The sequence below is a fragment of the Mangifera indica genome, chromosome 3 (assembly GCF_011075055.1).
Source record: "Mangifera indica cultivar Alphonso chromosome 3, CATAS_Mindica_2.1, whole genome shotgun sequence".
Classification (NCBI taxonomy): Eukaryota; Viridiplantae; Streptophyta; class Magnoliopsida; order Sapindales; family Anacardiaceae; genus Mangifera; species Mangifera indica.
Window position 1 is genome coordinate 21,721,712 of NC_058139.1, and position 13,734 is coordinate 21,735,445.

The following is a 13,734-nucleotide window of genomic DNA, read 5'->3' on the forward strand; positions in this document are numbered from 1 at the left end:
TCTCATTAGCATGTTTCTTAAAATATATGTTAGAGTCCATCTACATAAAAGGTTTTATATTATTAATTTGAGGAAGAAATTTTTATTACAAGAATGTGAAACTTGTTCATTAGGAGTTGATACATTATTGTCAATATTCAATATTCTGATTTCATCAAACATGAATATGAATTCTTATTCTTAACTTTATGTAACTTTCTTTGCTTTGGCCCTTAAAAATCAAAATCCTAATTGTACTTTGTTTTAATTAATTTAATATTTGGTTTTCGTAGGTTGGCTTCCGTAACTTTGAACATTTGACTCTTTCTGAATTTCCCAACATGAAAGAAAATATATGGAATGACCAGTTACCAATAGACATATTCTGGAATTTAAAGTCGTTAGTGGTGGATAAATTTTCAAATATTGCAAGTGGTATTCCATCGAATGTGTTGTGCCAGTTCAAAAATCTGGAAATGTTAGAGGTAAAAAGTTGTGAGTCACTAGAACAAGTGTTTGATTTGGAGGTAAATCATCAAGAAATTTTGGGCATAAAAAAATTCAGATCATTGAAAATTGACAATTGTAACAGCTTGAGATATATATTTACTCCATCTGTACTATTGGGCCTTGTTCAACTCCAAGAGATAGAAGTGAAAAACTGTGCTTTGATAGAAGAAATCATCAAAAACGAAGGGGAGAAGGATGTAGGAAGTGATAAAATTATAATCCCTCTATTGAACTCTATCATGTTTGAGTCATTGCCTAACTTGACAAGCTTCTATTCGGGAAGTAAAATTTTGGAATTTCCTCCCTTGCAAACTATTATTGTTAAGGACTGTCAGAAGATCTATATGAAGGAGCACAGTATTCATCTTTCATCCCTTTTCACTGTTAAAGTAAGTTTGTTTTTTATTCTTTTTACACTGATATGTTTAATCAAATAAATTCACACACTTGAGAATCAAAATGAAGTTTTTTTTTTTTTTCCATCTTTCATCCCTTTTCACTGTTAGCTTAAGTTTGTTTTGATTCTTTTTACACTGATTTGTTTAATCAAATAAATTCACATACTTAAGAATCAAAATGATGGTTTTTTTTTTTCTAAAAAGAAAAATTATATGCATGCAGGTTGTATTACCCAGCTTGGAAACATCTTCTTACTTCCATAATTTAACAATCTTGGTTATCGATGGCTTTGATCATTTGCAATATCTATTCCCATCTTCTATGGTGAGTAGTCTTATCAAACTGAGGGAGCTTGAGATATCTAATTGTATGTTAATGGAAAGAGTAATAGATGAAGATGAAGGGAGAACAGAAATGATGTTGTTTCCTAAACTGTACCAGCTGAAGCTTAGAGATCTTCCACAACTCACAACATTCTGCAACTCCACAGCAAATTCTGTTGAAATGTCTTCCTTATTCAGACTCTGGATTGATAATTGCCCTGGTATTGAAACATTCATCTCCAGTTATGTATATGGTGATATGACATTATCAAGCAAAGAACCTGAAGGAATGAGTGCAAAGGAGAACTCTACTCACGTGCCATCTCTTTTTGATCAGAAGGTGATCCATCCCATTAATTTTTTTTTTTTTTAATTTTTTTCTCATTCATCATATATTATTTTTAAGTTTTAAAGTTACTAATATTGGATGTTTATGTTATAATTGTAACTTGTAATCTTCAGGTAAGACTGCCTAGTTTGGAGAGATTGCGAATCAGCCATGCTGATCAGCTGGTAAAATTATGGAACAATCAAGTCTCCATGGATTCCTTCAATAAATTAAATCGCTTGTTTCTACGATTTTGTAAAAATCTTGCAAGTGTTTTTCCATCTAACATGCTTGGGAAGCACCAGAAGTTGGAGTTCTTGGAAGTACAAAATTGTGATTCAGTTGAGGAGATATTTGAAGTGCTCGAGAAAAGGTCTAGTATGATGGAGGAAATTTTTGCCAAGGGGGAAGCAGTCCCCAGGTTTGTATTCTCCAAATTAGCCCACCTGTCTCTAGAGATGCTACCAAGTCTCAAGAGTTTCTACCCAGATATGCATATTTCAGAATGGCCAATTTTGGAAGATTTGAAGGTATATGGTTGTAATAATGTGGAGATCCTTGCTTCAGAATTATTGAGCATCCCAGGAAGTCATGGAGACAGTCAACAACCACTGTTCTTCATTTACAAGGTATTAGTCATGTCTATAATTTAACAACTACCAATTTTTCTTATTGGACAACATTATCATCATTGTCATTATGAATATAAGTAAGTCCACAAATATCACAAATGTCACCATATAGAGTGCCAAGCACTTCAATTAATCATCTCTTCTTTTTCCATTCAACACTTACTTTTTATGATTAACTGATTTCCCAGGATGCATTCCCTAGCTTGGAAAAATTAGAGTTGTGTGGAATGCCCAGGTTAAAGCATCTATGGAGAGGAAATTTTCAGCCTTGCAATGCTTTTCAAAATCTCCAGACTCTGAAAGTATCAGAATGTGACAGTTTAGAAAATTCGTGGTGCTCATCATTGACTTTCCGGAACTTGACAACTCTGCAAGTTTCAAAGTGTGATGGATTGAGATATTTACTGACCCCCTCAAAAACTAAAACTTTGGGTCAACTTACAAGAATGAATGTATCTGATTGCAAACAGATGGAGGAAATTATAACACATTTGGGAGATGAAGTAATGGAGAATTCAATTGTTTTCAGCAAATTGGGTTGTTTGGAACTTCACTGCTTGTCCAGCCTTAAAAGCTTCTGTTGTGGGGATTATTCTCTAGAATTCTTATCCTTGAAAAAAGTAATTGTTAGGCAATGCTTGGAGATGGAGACTTTTTGTCATGGAATTTTGAGTACACCAAAGCTCGAAAGACTACAGTTGACAGAAGGAGAGGATGAAGTAGAAGAATGTTGGGAAGGCAACCTTAATTCCACCATACAATATTTGTACAACAATACGGTATATTTATGGACTCACCAAAATGCCTCAAGCATTACTATTGTTTCATGAATTGAATTGGTTGAATTCATGTTCTCTTCTATTTTTTTAATTCAATGAGCTATGCTTTATGATTACAGAAAGTGTGGAGCTCCAAAGAAGATTGAGGTCACTCCTATAAATAGTTTGCGATAGACCATGGCTTCATTTCCTCCGGTTGAAGATGGACTTTCTTTCTGCCATCTTAACTGATTTGATCCTCACATTTTGTTGAATGTGGAGTGCCCTCTGTTCACACATTTTGTCCGGTTGAAGGTAGGCCTTGCAAAGCTGAATATAAGATTTTTGGTTTTTACTTTAATGCTCTGCTTTACTTGATTCTGTTTCATTAATTTTACCAGGTTTATATTATAATTTACTCTTTTCTGTTGATGTAATGATTAATTGATTTGTGCTTCTTTAGATCTCTCAAGGGAGTCCAAGTAGAAAGATAATATGACAATAACTGATATAATACTTGTATCATTATTGGTTGAAGAGTGAGTTATTTTCCTTCTGATTTTGTCATAAATGATGTTTATACGTTTTTTAGTATATAGTTGGTTACATAAATGATGCGTCATAATGTGATTAAGTCGTTTTATCTTTAATTTAAAATCACTCTAATTCAAAGTATATGCATATAGTTTTATTAATTTACATTAAGTAACAAAAGAGAAAATATGTTGACTTGAAGGGAATATGGGGTAATTCATAAATGGAATTTACTTTATCATCTAAATTATACATTGTTTAAATGCACCACATACATATATATACACTAAATTAAACATGGTTTACAGTGAATTTTCTCAGTCTAGGTTTCTGCAATTCTAGCATTTTACATTTAATTGATACAAATTTTATTTCATTTTCATGATTTGTAGAAAACTATCCAGTGTATGGCTCATAAAAAATAGACAATGGCTCCCGAAATAGCTATGGTTTCTGTCTCAGAAGTTGCATCAAAGGCTACATCTGATATGTATGATTTGCTTACACAGCAGACCTCTTATTTCAGATGCAAGAAAACCTGTCATTTTTATCATCAATAATTGGTTTCAATCATGCCAGACATGTTTTAAAGCAGCAAGTAATTATATGTCGAATAGTATTGGTTTTAGACAGATTGATTCAACCAATTCAACTGCAGGTCAATCAAGTTCAAAGGCTAAAACAAGTTTTCCTAACTGACCACTGAGTCCCAATTCAGCTGGTCAGTCCAGTTTTTAAAACTGTGTTATGCATTTGAAACAAGATGGCAAGTTACTTGGTATAAGATATCAAACAAACAAAATATATTATCTATATTTTTGGTGTATTTGATATGAACAATCAGGCTGTATAATGAGTAGCTAGCGGTACCAGTTTAAAATGACTACAATTCATGTAATTACGTTAAGGAGAAGCAATAGGAGACCAAAATGCTAGATTGAAATACGAAATCAGGGCTCCTCCACCATGTTTTCTGCCTTCTGTCTCTCGGATTCAAATAGGACAGAAGACGGATACCTCTCTCCAAAACTTGGAAAAATTACCTGCATCAGAAATTCACAAGTCCATCTTTAAGCACAGACAGAAAATTACTGAAAACTCTACCAAAGAACCTGCTAGGGGAATGTCTCCACTTACAACAATAAGTTTTCCAGCATTCTCAGGTCTCTTTGCAATCTTAATTGCAGCGGCAGAGAAAGAAACTACATAATCATTCCATGAGACTGCTAGCAAGAACAGCTTTAAATCTACAGTAAATGATTTTGGAGGAGCTGAAAACTTGCACGTAAACCTTCTTTCAGGGCAAGAAGCTTTGCTGTCTCAATTGCTTCATTACTTGATATCTGCGAGATTGGAAAAAAGGTGGTTTAGCAATCTGACAACATGACTAGAAATAGTCACTGGAAGACGTAAGCAACTGCTGTGTCCAATAAGATATAAGCATGTACTCAGTACATAAATACACAATAGGTATGTGAAGTTTAAATTTCCCAACATCTACTCTCTTTCTGAATTTTCGTTTCACTTAAAATCTTCAAACATTTCATGTTTGGTTAATGTGGGACTAATCCAAATTTGTCTCATAACATTATTACTCTTTCACATCATTATTTTCCCTGTTTACACATTTCAAAAACGTGGTTTTGAAGGACTCCATGGAGCATTGAGCTGAAATTTCATAGTAAACAAATTCAAGGATTTCTTGAAAGAAAATTTGGCTTACTTGAATAACTTCATCAACAACGTTGACTTGCAAAACACTTGGGACAAAACCAATGCCTATTCCTTGAATCTTATGCGGACCTTCACATTTATACATAAAATACACATCCATTAGTCACAACCAATGACCCAAGAATTCCTTTATCATATAAATAAGCAGCTAATACATGGGGAGACATAGATATAGATTATGTTACAGCTCCTACATTCAAGGTGTACAGTAGGAGATGTAGAGCTGCCATCACGGGATTAAACCAGGGAACAATTGTGGGGCTGGCTGAGATGTTTGAGGATTCCAAATGAAGGGGAAAGCCACATGGGTTGCTTGGAATGGAGACTTTGGAAATTAGTTAGAAGGGAGGAATAAAAAGTGGAAAAGGAAGAGAAAAGAAAGAAGACAGATTATGGAAATGGTATGGACAGCCACTGGCTGACGGAGGTCCTGACTCCTCTGATTGCCTGTTATCCAATTTGGTTTCTTGTTGTTTGCTTTATGGTAGTTGTAAGAGATAACTTATATAAATATTTCTACTCTCTAGTGAATAAAATTCAGCAGAGAGTTGTTCCAATATCTTGTCTTAATCTGTGCAATTTCTGGACAATCTCATTCTGTGTGTTTGTGTGTTGCTGGTTGTGAGAGTTGCTTGGTTCGGGTGCTAAGAGATTAGAAGATATCAACTGTTGTGTGATAGAAACTAAAATAAATAGATAAATGCCAAAAACACAAAATAGAATTAACTCCAAATATACGAATATCACCATTATGAAGTGAAGGATTCATTAAAAAATGAACTTGAAGAAAATTTACTTGCTATTTTCTGGCATTGAGGCTACACTTAAAGCTTACTAGCTTAAATGTTATCTAACATACACTCATACTTAAAGCTTACCATCTTAAATGTTGTCAACTTAATCTCATACTTAAGCTTTATTAGCTTAATGCCAACAACTTAAACTACTATGCATCTACAGGAGGTTATGTGAGATAAGCAGACCATGCCATAAAAATTACTTCACATCAATAGTAAGGAAGTAAGAGAATCAGGGTAGAGGACAAACTTTTGCTTAAAATATTTCCCTTCCTCAAAAGTTTGTAATACTATCATCCATGTCTATAGGTGTCAAAAGTGTGCTATTGCAAAGACACATCCGTAAGGTTTGAAAAACCCCTAGGGGGGATTTTGGGTTTTTCAAACCTCATTGATGTGACTTTGGGATAACACTTAAACTTAGGGGTGAAATAGTTCTTTGGCCCACTATCCACATTTCAACAAGATATAACGACTCCTTCCTCCTGTATTTATTATGCATCAATGCCAAAAACTACTTTATACTTTGGTTTTAGATGACAAGTACATTGAATGCGTCGACTGTATGTTACCGAAATATATTTAGACCACTTGGACAAGAAAATGCAAAGAGATGAAATCGTCAAAGAAGTGTAGGCATTAGAGATACAATGCACCGGGTTTTCCACCGGATAGGACAGGACTTTCAACTGGCTCCACACCATGTGGCAAATTACAAAAGGAAAGCAGTGAGATGTCAAATGACTGTGAACACAAATATCATTAGCTTTTTTTAAAAGACAGTTACAGGTTTTGTCGAATTTCTGAAACAAAATAAATTGGTTTCAATCTGGATTGACTTTTGAAATTAAATATTTATCATACCTTTATCTTGGGGTTCTTTTCTTTAAGAAATGTCCCTACACTTGTAATTGTGCCGTTAGTACCAATTCCAGAAACAAAGGCATCGAATTTCCCTCCTGAGCCTCTCCATAGCTCTGCCTCAGTAGTCTCATAATGGATCTAAACCAATAATGACATGTATTTGGAAAACTGTTACTACTGCCAACTACATCTACTTCATTTTTTACTAGAGAAATGTACCTTTGGGTTGGCTAGATTTTCAAACTGCTGCAGCATGTAAGCATTTGGTGTCTTAGCCAAAATCTCCTCTGCCTTCTGAACAGCCCCCTTCATCCCTTTAGCAGGATCAGTGAGAACAAGCTCAGCTCTAAAAGCTCGAAGAATGATTCTTCTTTCGGTACTCATTGAAGCAGGCATTGTAATGATAAGCTTATAGCGCTTGGCTGGCACCATGAACGCCAACCATATCCCAGTGTTTCAACTGGTTGGTTCAACAAGCACACTGTTCAACAACCATCCACAAAACACAGTCAAAACCAAGGGAAATATAAAACAACAGATATTCATTCTTCTATTTCCTGAGATTTCAAACTTAGTTTGCATTTTTATTATGGTTTTGTATTCCCTCTCTCTTGAACACTTGTTTCTCCCTGTGTAAAGCTTTTTTTTCTGCATCCTGTAAAGTTGTTGAATTAATTAGGAAGGAGTGATCTGCATGTCTCTCTTGGTAACAGAAATCAAGGTCTCTAACAGGGAAGACACAGAATTACGAAATTCGAATGTCCTGTTTTTTGTCTTGGTATTGTACAGAGATCCTGTCAGCAGCCAATGACCGTGAGCGCATACTCAAAGTAAGACCCGTGACAGATCCAATGGTTCACAATGTGCACCAATCCGATCCAACAGCCATTCAACGTGTACAGTGACTTTTAAACAAAAGCGACGTCGTATAGCTCAAGAACGAGGAAACAAGCCACCGTAAAATGCAAACAATAGCGACGCCAGTTAAAGATTCGCTTAAAAACTGAAAACAGAGTCACAAAAATGCCAGTAGCCCAAGCAGCAACCCTGAACCACATCTCCAGAGAATCCTCGGATATAAGGCGTCTCGCCAACTTTTACAAGGAGGTATAATTTTTCACTGAAACTGATGATTTTTTGTTAGAACTTACTTGAAATTTGAACGTTTCGTAGATCTTTAGTTTTCTGTTTTGTAGATTTTTGGTTTTGGGGAAACTGAAGCCCCAGATTTCGGGGAATTCAAGGTGATATGGCTGAATTTGCCTGGAGCTTTTGCCTTCACCTTGTCGAGAGAAGCCCCGTCACCAAGCTTCCAGAAGGTCCCTACAGCGCCACGTCACCCGTCCTTGACGCTAGCCATCTCCCCAGAGGTCATCATATCTGCTTCAGTGTCGACCATTTTGAATCCTTTGTGCTTGGTAGTCTCAAGTTTCCAGTTCATGAGCTACTATGCTGAAAGATTATACTAAAATGAGAGGATAGTCCAGAATGAGCAGTTGGGGCCAGAACCGAATGGGGGCTAGAACTTCAAAATCCTTAAATCTAATCTTTCCTTTCCTTTAGAGCTTATGTATGGGCAGAATGTAAAACATGCTAAAGTTTACCACCTAATAAATTCTACCGTAAACAAGAACTGGCCTATTCGTTGCTTTAATTATGATAATAATAGCAGGTGAAGATAAAAGGAATTTTCTTGTGCAGGGCAAGGGAATACAGACTTTCCAACGCTCCCTGCCCAACGGGAAGGTCAAACAAATCTTCTTCTTTGATCCTGATGGTAACTTCTTGTTTTCTTACAACTACAATGTTCTCTTAACCTTTGTCGAAAAGATTTATAATATATAAAGATGGCTAATGAAAGATGCTATCGCTCTTTTTTTTCCTCGATTTATTTCCATAACATCATTTCTTTCTGAGACTTTCTGCATTTAAAATGTTTGATTATGTACCCTTAAGATAGCCTCAAGCGTTTGATTATATCCATAACATCAAATTTCACTTTTATATTTTTCTGTCCTGTGCAGGTAATGGATTGGAAGTCGCCAGTAAGAGCAATGAATAGGCCAACTCCACCTGTGGCTATGGTATAAAATATGTTGTCAAAGTAGACCGAGGGAAAATGTTTGAACATATGCTGTATTTTGAGACTATTAATCATGTACGCTAGGAGTGCTCGGGATTGTATACATGCCTGTTATTGTTTCTTAATTTTCTCTACCTATCAACAATTGCGAATAAATAGAAAAAGAAAGGCCAAACGACTATTTCCCACCCAAGGTTTGACGTTTTCTCAAATACCCACCCGTTAACTATGAAAACACCAAAAACCCACCCATCAGTGGTTAACTTTGACAGTTTCCGTCAGAAAAAAGGGTAAATGACTGTTTTACCCTTTTCAATTGAAATGACAAAAATGTCCTGCATGCCAAATGACGTAATTACCCTTTTCACTAAAATGACCTAAAAACCCTTAAATAAAAAGACCAAAATGCCCTCTCAATTAATTAACCAATTTTTCATATTCCATAATTTAACCAGCAACTTCCATGGCCTGAAAACAATGCATCATTTCAGTTTGAATTACAGATTTTCGGTTGGAACTGCCTTTGATTATGAAAGTGATGAAATGCAAAGAGTTGTGTAATACATTGCTTAATACTGGCCTGCTTGGAAACCTGAAAATGCAAACCATTTTGATTCATAAATATACTTCAAAGAGTTGTGTAATACATTGCTTAATACTGGCCTGCTTGGAAACCTGGAAATGCAAATAGCTGTGTACTGGAATGCATGCAATAACAGACCATTTTGATTCATAAATCAACACTGTCAACCCAGAATACTCCTCATATCAACACTGTCAACACACTCCTCATATCAACACTGTAAACACACTCCTCATATCAACACTGTCAACACACAGAACACTCCTCATAAGCACTAATTCATAAATTAACACTCTCAACACTGTCAACACACACACAGAATACTCCTCATATGCACTAATTTATAAATTAACACAGAATACACAGAATACTTACAGTGAACATTTCACTGAGCTATCCAAAGAATTTACATGCAGAGAACATTTCACTGAGCTATAGAAAAAATTTACATGCTGTGAGGAAGAAGATGAACCAAAAAATTATCCAAAAAATTTATAACTGAGCAATTGAGCAATTATCCAAAAAATTTACATAAGGGAAATCCCCAGTTTCATTGTATCTGTGACTCTGGATGCTGTGAGGAAGAAGATGAACCAAACTGACTTTTAGCTGACTGGCTTTCCATGGTTGGGATTGTTCTTCTCTGATATAAGGGGAAAAAAAAATGAGTAGGTTTAATAAAACAGAAAAAACAGTAGCAAACAGAATGCTAACATATAAACAGAAGCAATACCTTTTTTTTGGGTCTTCCTGCATTGTTTGGATTGTATTGGCAGGACCTTTTGTTGTGCCCCAATTCATGGCAGTGACTACACCTAAGTGTAGACACAGGTTTTCTCTTTCTCTCTTCAGTGGGGTCTTTCCTCCTAGCCTTTCTGGGCCTGCCAGCTTTGCCATGCCTAACAGGTGGTTGCAGCTTATCTTCACATTCCTCTGGCCAGGTTCTCTTGTCTGGAATAGGATGAATAATTTCAGCATATGTTCTCATATATGCTGAAATTTGCAACCTGTCATCTACAAACTTATCAATGGTAGGGAAGTTCATGTGCAATATTGAGCAGATTGCATGTTGGCAGGGAATCCCAGACAGCTGCCACATCCCACAATCACAGATTCTTTTGTCCAAATTCAAGGTGTATGTTCTGCTTGGAATACCATTCATATCAATCACCTCGAACTCTTGCAGTCCAGCATATGAAATAGAGACATTTCGAGCTGTCTCAATACTTTTGTTCAATTTTTTAACAACAAGTGGGGGCAATGGAGTGACCCATTCAGTCCCTGCCTTCAGCCTACTATAAAGTCTCTTCATTATTCTTCTTCGATACAACTCCAACAAACTGAGAATAGGCAGCTCCCGACCTTCTCCAAGCCAACTATTAAATGTTTCAGACATATTATTTGTGATATGGTCAGATTTGGCTTCAGTGTCAAAGCCAAATCTAGACCACTGATCTGGCTCATTGTCAATTACCCACTTGTAAGCAGTTTCATCCACTGCCTTCATTTTATTTAATGCCTCATGAAAATCCACTTTATTTGATGCTCTAGAAATAGCCCAAAACAGATTTCGAAGATGTACCCCAGGGAAAGTTTTCCTGAAATTCGCATATACATGTCTTGCACAAAATCTACTCTTTGCATTAGGCCACTGAGTTTGCAAGGCATGTATTATTCCCTTTTGCCTATCACTCATGAAAGTGATAGGCAAGACATCACCCATGAATTCTTTCAACATCCCCAGAAAGTAACCCCAACTATCATTGTTTTCTACTTCACAAACACAGATTGCCAATGAGAATATCCCACTGTTCGCATCAATCGCTACAGCAGACAGCAGGACTCCCCCAAAATGCCCCTTCAGATGGCATCCATCAACCCCTATAAAACGACGACAACCCTCTAAAAAGCCTTTCTTCTGTGCAGCAAAACTTAGAAAAAAGCGATGAAAACGCGGTGTCGAGGGAATTTCATCCCTAATTACCTTTAGGGCAGCTTTTGATCCTGCATTGGTCATCAACACAATATGACAATATTTAAACAGCCAGTTATACGACTCTGCATGCTCCTTTGCTGTCAAACCAGTGGCAATTTTCTTAGCCCTATACAATTTTCTATGATTTATCTTTAAAAAATGCTCCTGCTCCAACTGAGAAGCTAGAGGCTTAATGCTACTGCCTTCTTGTGACCTTATAAACCTGCCAAATTTCTCAGCTACCCATGATGCACTCGCAGCTGGGTTATCATTAACCCTGAGGCATGTGTGCATATGCTCGTACTGACGTATTTGGTAGGATTGACCATCTACCATCAGAGCTGCATAGAGATGGAATGGGCAGCCTTCTGATCTACACACAACCTTTATTCTTCTCTTCTCATTGTATATCTTTTTTGTAGCAAACCCACGATCAACCGTGTAATCTTTCAGCACACCCCTGAAATGTTCAACACTGTCAAAAACATGTCCAACCTCAAAATAAATCTTCCCATCTGCACCTTTCTTAAAAGCCTATCCCTTCATATGTCTAGCTAATCTGGTAGCACCATCATCTTCTCCCTCATCACTTTCCCCATCACTATTGTCAGATTTATAATTAAGTCCTCGTGTCTCATCATCATCCTCAACAGATTCAGACCTGATTTCAACTTCGGCATGACTAATAGTCTCATCTTCATGTGATGCATCACTCCAATGAAAGTCATCATCATGCTGGGTAAATTCTTCTCCCTCATCAGAACTTTCTATTGGTTGGGTGTTGGGTGAGTTAGGCTCTGTTGGTTGGGTGTTGGGTGAGTTACGTTCTGTTGGTTCGGTGTTGGGTTGACTGTGTGAAGGTAGTAGAGGCCGAGGAGATCTACTCTGTACTGGAATAAATTCAACATACATCTGAATAATTTGCTGACCTACTTTTCTATACTCTTCAAAGACAAACATCATGTCCTCATCACTGGCAATGATGTAATTACCCTCTCCATTAGCTGATCTTGCTTCAACTTTTATCTGCTCACCTGGATAAAGTTGCACCTCCTCATTTTCATTTGCAATACATTGCTTAACATCCTTGATGAACACAATTAAGCTATACTCTTCTGGATCAATATTTCTTATTTCAGATGGTATGCCACAAGCTTCAAATTTAATAGTGAACAACTTTGTAGAACTCATCCTAACAAAACACAGAATTAGTTAAAAGAATAACAATTAATTTGAGACTGAAGGCACAGAAAAACACAGTATCCCAGCGTATGTAACAATGATGCAACTTACCCAATGACACAACAACAACACTCCTCATGCACAGAAACAAGGCAGTATGCAACATTGTTGTTGATCAGCATGTATGCAAAGAAACAGAAGACTATGACTCATGCAGAATCACTCAAAACAGCATGCAAATGGGTGTGCACTTGACAGAAAGTATCCTACCTTATTGTTTAATCATTGTTGCAACTTGCAACACTGTTACACAGCCTTGTTAGACCAGAGAGAATTAAGGTTTTTTGCAACCTTCTCTTTCGCGCCAGTAGCACTGCACTCTCGGGTTTCCCAGCGTATGTAACAATGATGCAACTTACCCAATGACACAACAACAACACTCCTCATGCACAGAAACAAGGCAGTATGCAACATTGTTGTTGATCAGCATGTATGCAAAGAAACAGAAGACTATGACTCATGCAGAATCACTCAAAACAGCATGCAAATGGGTGTGCACTTGACAGAAAGTATCCTACCTTATTGTTTAATCATTGTTGCAACTTGCAACACTGTTACACAGCCTTGTTAGACCAGAGAGAATTAAGGTTTTTTGCAACCTTCTCTTTCGCGCCAGTAGCACTGCACTCTCGGGTTTCCCAGCGTATGTAACAATGATACAACTTACCCAATGACACAACAACAACACTCCTCATGCACAGAAACAAGGCAGTATGCAACATTGTTGTTGATCAGCATGTATGCAAAGAAACAGAAGACTATGACTCATGCAGAATCACTCAAAACAGCATGCAAATGGGTGTGCACTTGACAGAAAGTATCCTACCTTATTGTTTAATCATTGTTGCAACTTGCAACACTGTTACACAGCCTTGTTAGACCAGAGAGAATTAAGGTTTTTTGCAAACTTCTCTTTCGCGCCAGTAGCACTGCACTCTCGGGTTTCCCAGCGTATGTAACAATGATGCAACTTACCCAATGACACAACAACAA

At 36.8% G+C, this 13,734-nt stretch overlaps 4 protein-coding genes across 9 annotated transcripts in view; 2 read left to right on the top strand and 2 right to left on the bottom strand.

Annotated features, from left to right (window-relative positions):
- LOC123210160 overlaps window positions 1-4,289 on the top strand; it is a 25,462-nt gene extending 21,173 nt beyond the window's left edge. For 3 of the 5 annotated variants that reach the window (XM_044628388.1, XM_044628390.1, XM_044628391.1), the window contains 5 exons: window positions 273-878; window positions 1,111-1,551; window positions 1,674-2,168; window positions 2,360-2,950; window positions 3,070-3,485. In XM_044628388.1, the coding sequence (XP_044484323.1) occupies window positions 273-878; window positions 1,111-1,551; window positions 1,674-2,168; window positions 2,360-2,950; window positions 3,070-3,096 (2,160 nt within the window). In that variant the 3' untranslated portion in view covers window positions 3,097-3,485. Of the gene's footprint in view, window positions 1-272; window positions 879-1,110; window positions 1,552-1,673; window positions 2,169-2,359; window positions 2,951-3,069; window positions 3,486-3,855 lie in introns of those variants that run through there. The other 2 variants (XR_006501220.1, XM_044628389.1) reach the window with 2 other exon arrangements.
- On the bottom strand, window positions 4,286-7,615 carry LOC123210175 (cysteine synthase 1-like). 2 transcript variants are annotated; one of them, XR_006501229.1, is made up of 5 exons: window positions 7,078-7,615; window positions 6,859-6,996; window positions 5,187-5,266; window positions 4,601-4,806; window positions 4,286-4,506 (listed from the first exon to the last, which is right to left on the bottom strand). XR_006501229.1 is itself a non-coding variant. In XM_044628410.1 (3 exons), exons 1-3 carry the CDS (start codon window positions 7,288-7,290, stop codon window positions 5,243-5,245), a joined length of 375 nt encoding a protein of 124 aa, XP_044484345.1. In that variant the 5' UTR covers window positions 7,291-7,615; the 3' UTR covers window positions 4,960-5,242. The 2 variants fall into 2 exon arrangements, 1 of the variants encoding a protein (XP_044484345.1); XM_044628410.1 differs by lacking the exons at window positions 4,286-4,506; window positions 4,601-4,806 and having other exon boundaries at window positions 4,960-5,266.
- LOC123210183 lies at window positions 7,610-9,066 on the top strand. The gene is made up of 4 exons (XM_044628419.1): window positions 7,610-7,965; window positions 8,055-8,228; window positions 8,560-8,635; window positions 8,883-9,066. The coding sequence occupies exons 1-4, from the start codon at window positions 7,882-7,884 to the stop codon at window positions 8,918-8,920; spliced, it is 372 nt and encodes a 123-aa protein (XP_044484354.1). The 5' UTR covers window positions 7,610-7,881; the 3' UTR covers window positions 8,921-9,066.
- Window positions 9,067-9,834: 768 nt separating this feature from the next.
- On the bottom strand, window positions 9,835-10,963 carry LOC123210172. Its single transcript, XM_044628408.1, has 2 exons — window positions 10,258-10,963; window positions 9,835-10,167 (listed from the first exon to the last, which is right to left on the bottom strand). The coding sequence occupies exons 1-2, from the start codon at window positions 10,918-10,920 to the stop codon at window positions 10,075-10,077; spliced, it is 756 nt and encodes a 251-aa protein (XP_044484343.1). The 5' UTR covers window positions 10,921-10,963; the 3' UTR covers window positions 9,835-10,074.
- Window positions 10,964-13,734: the final 2,771 nt, after the last annotated feature.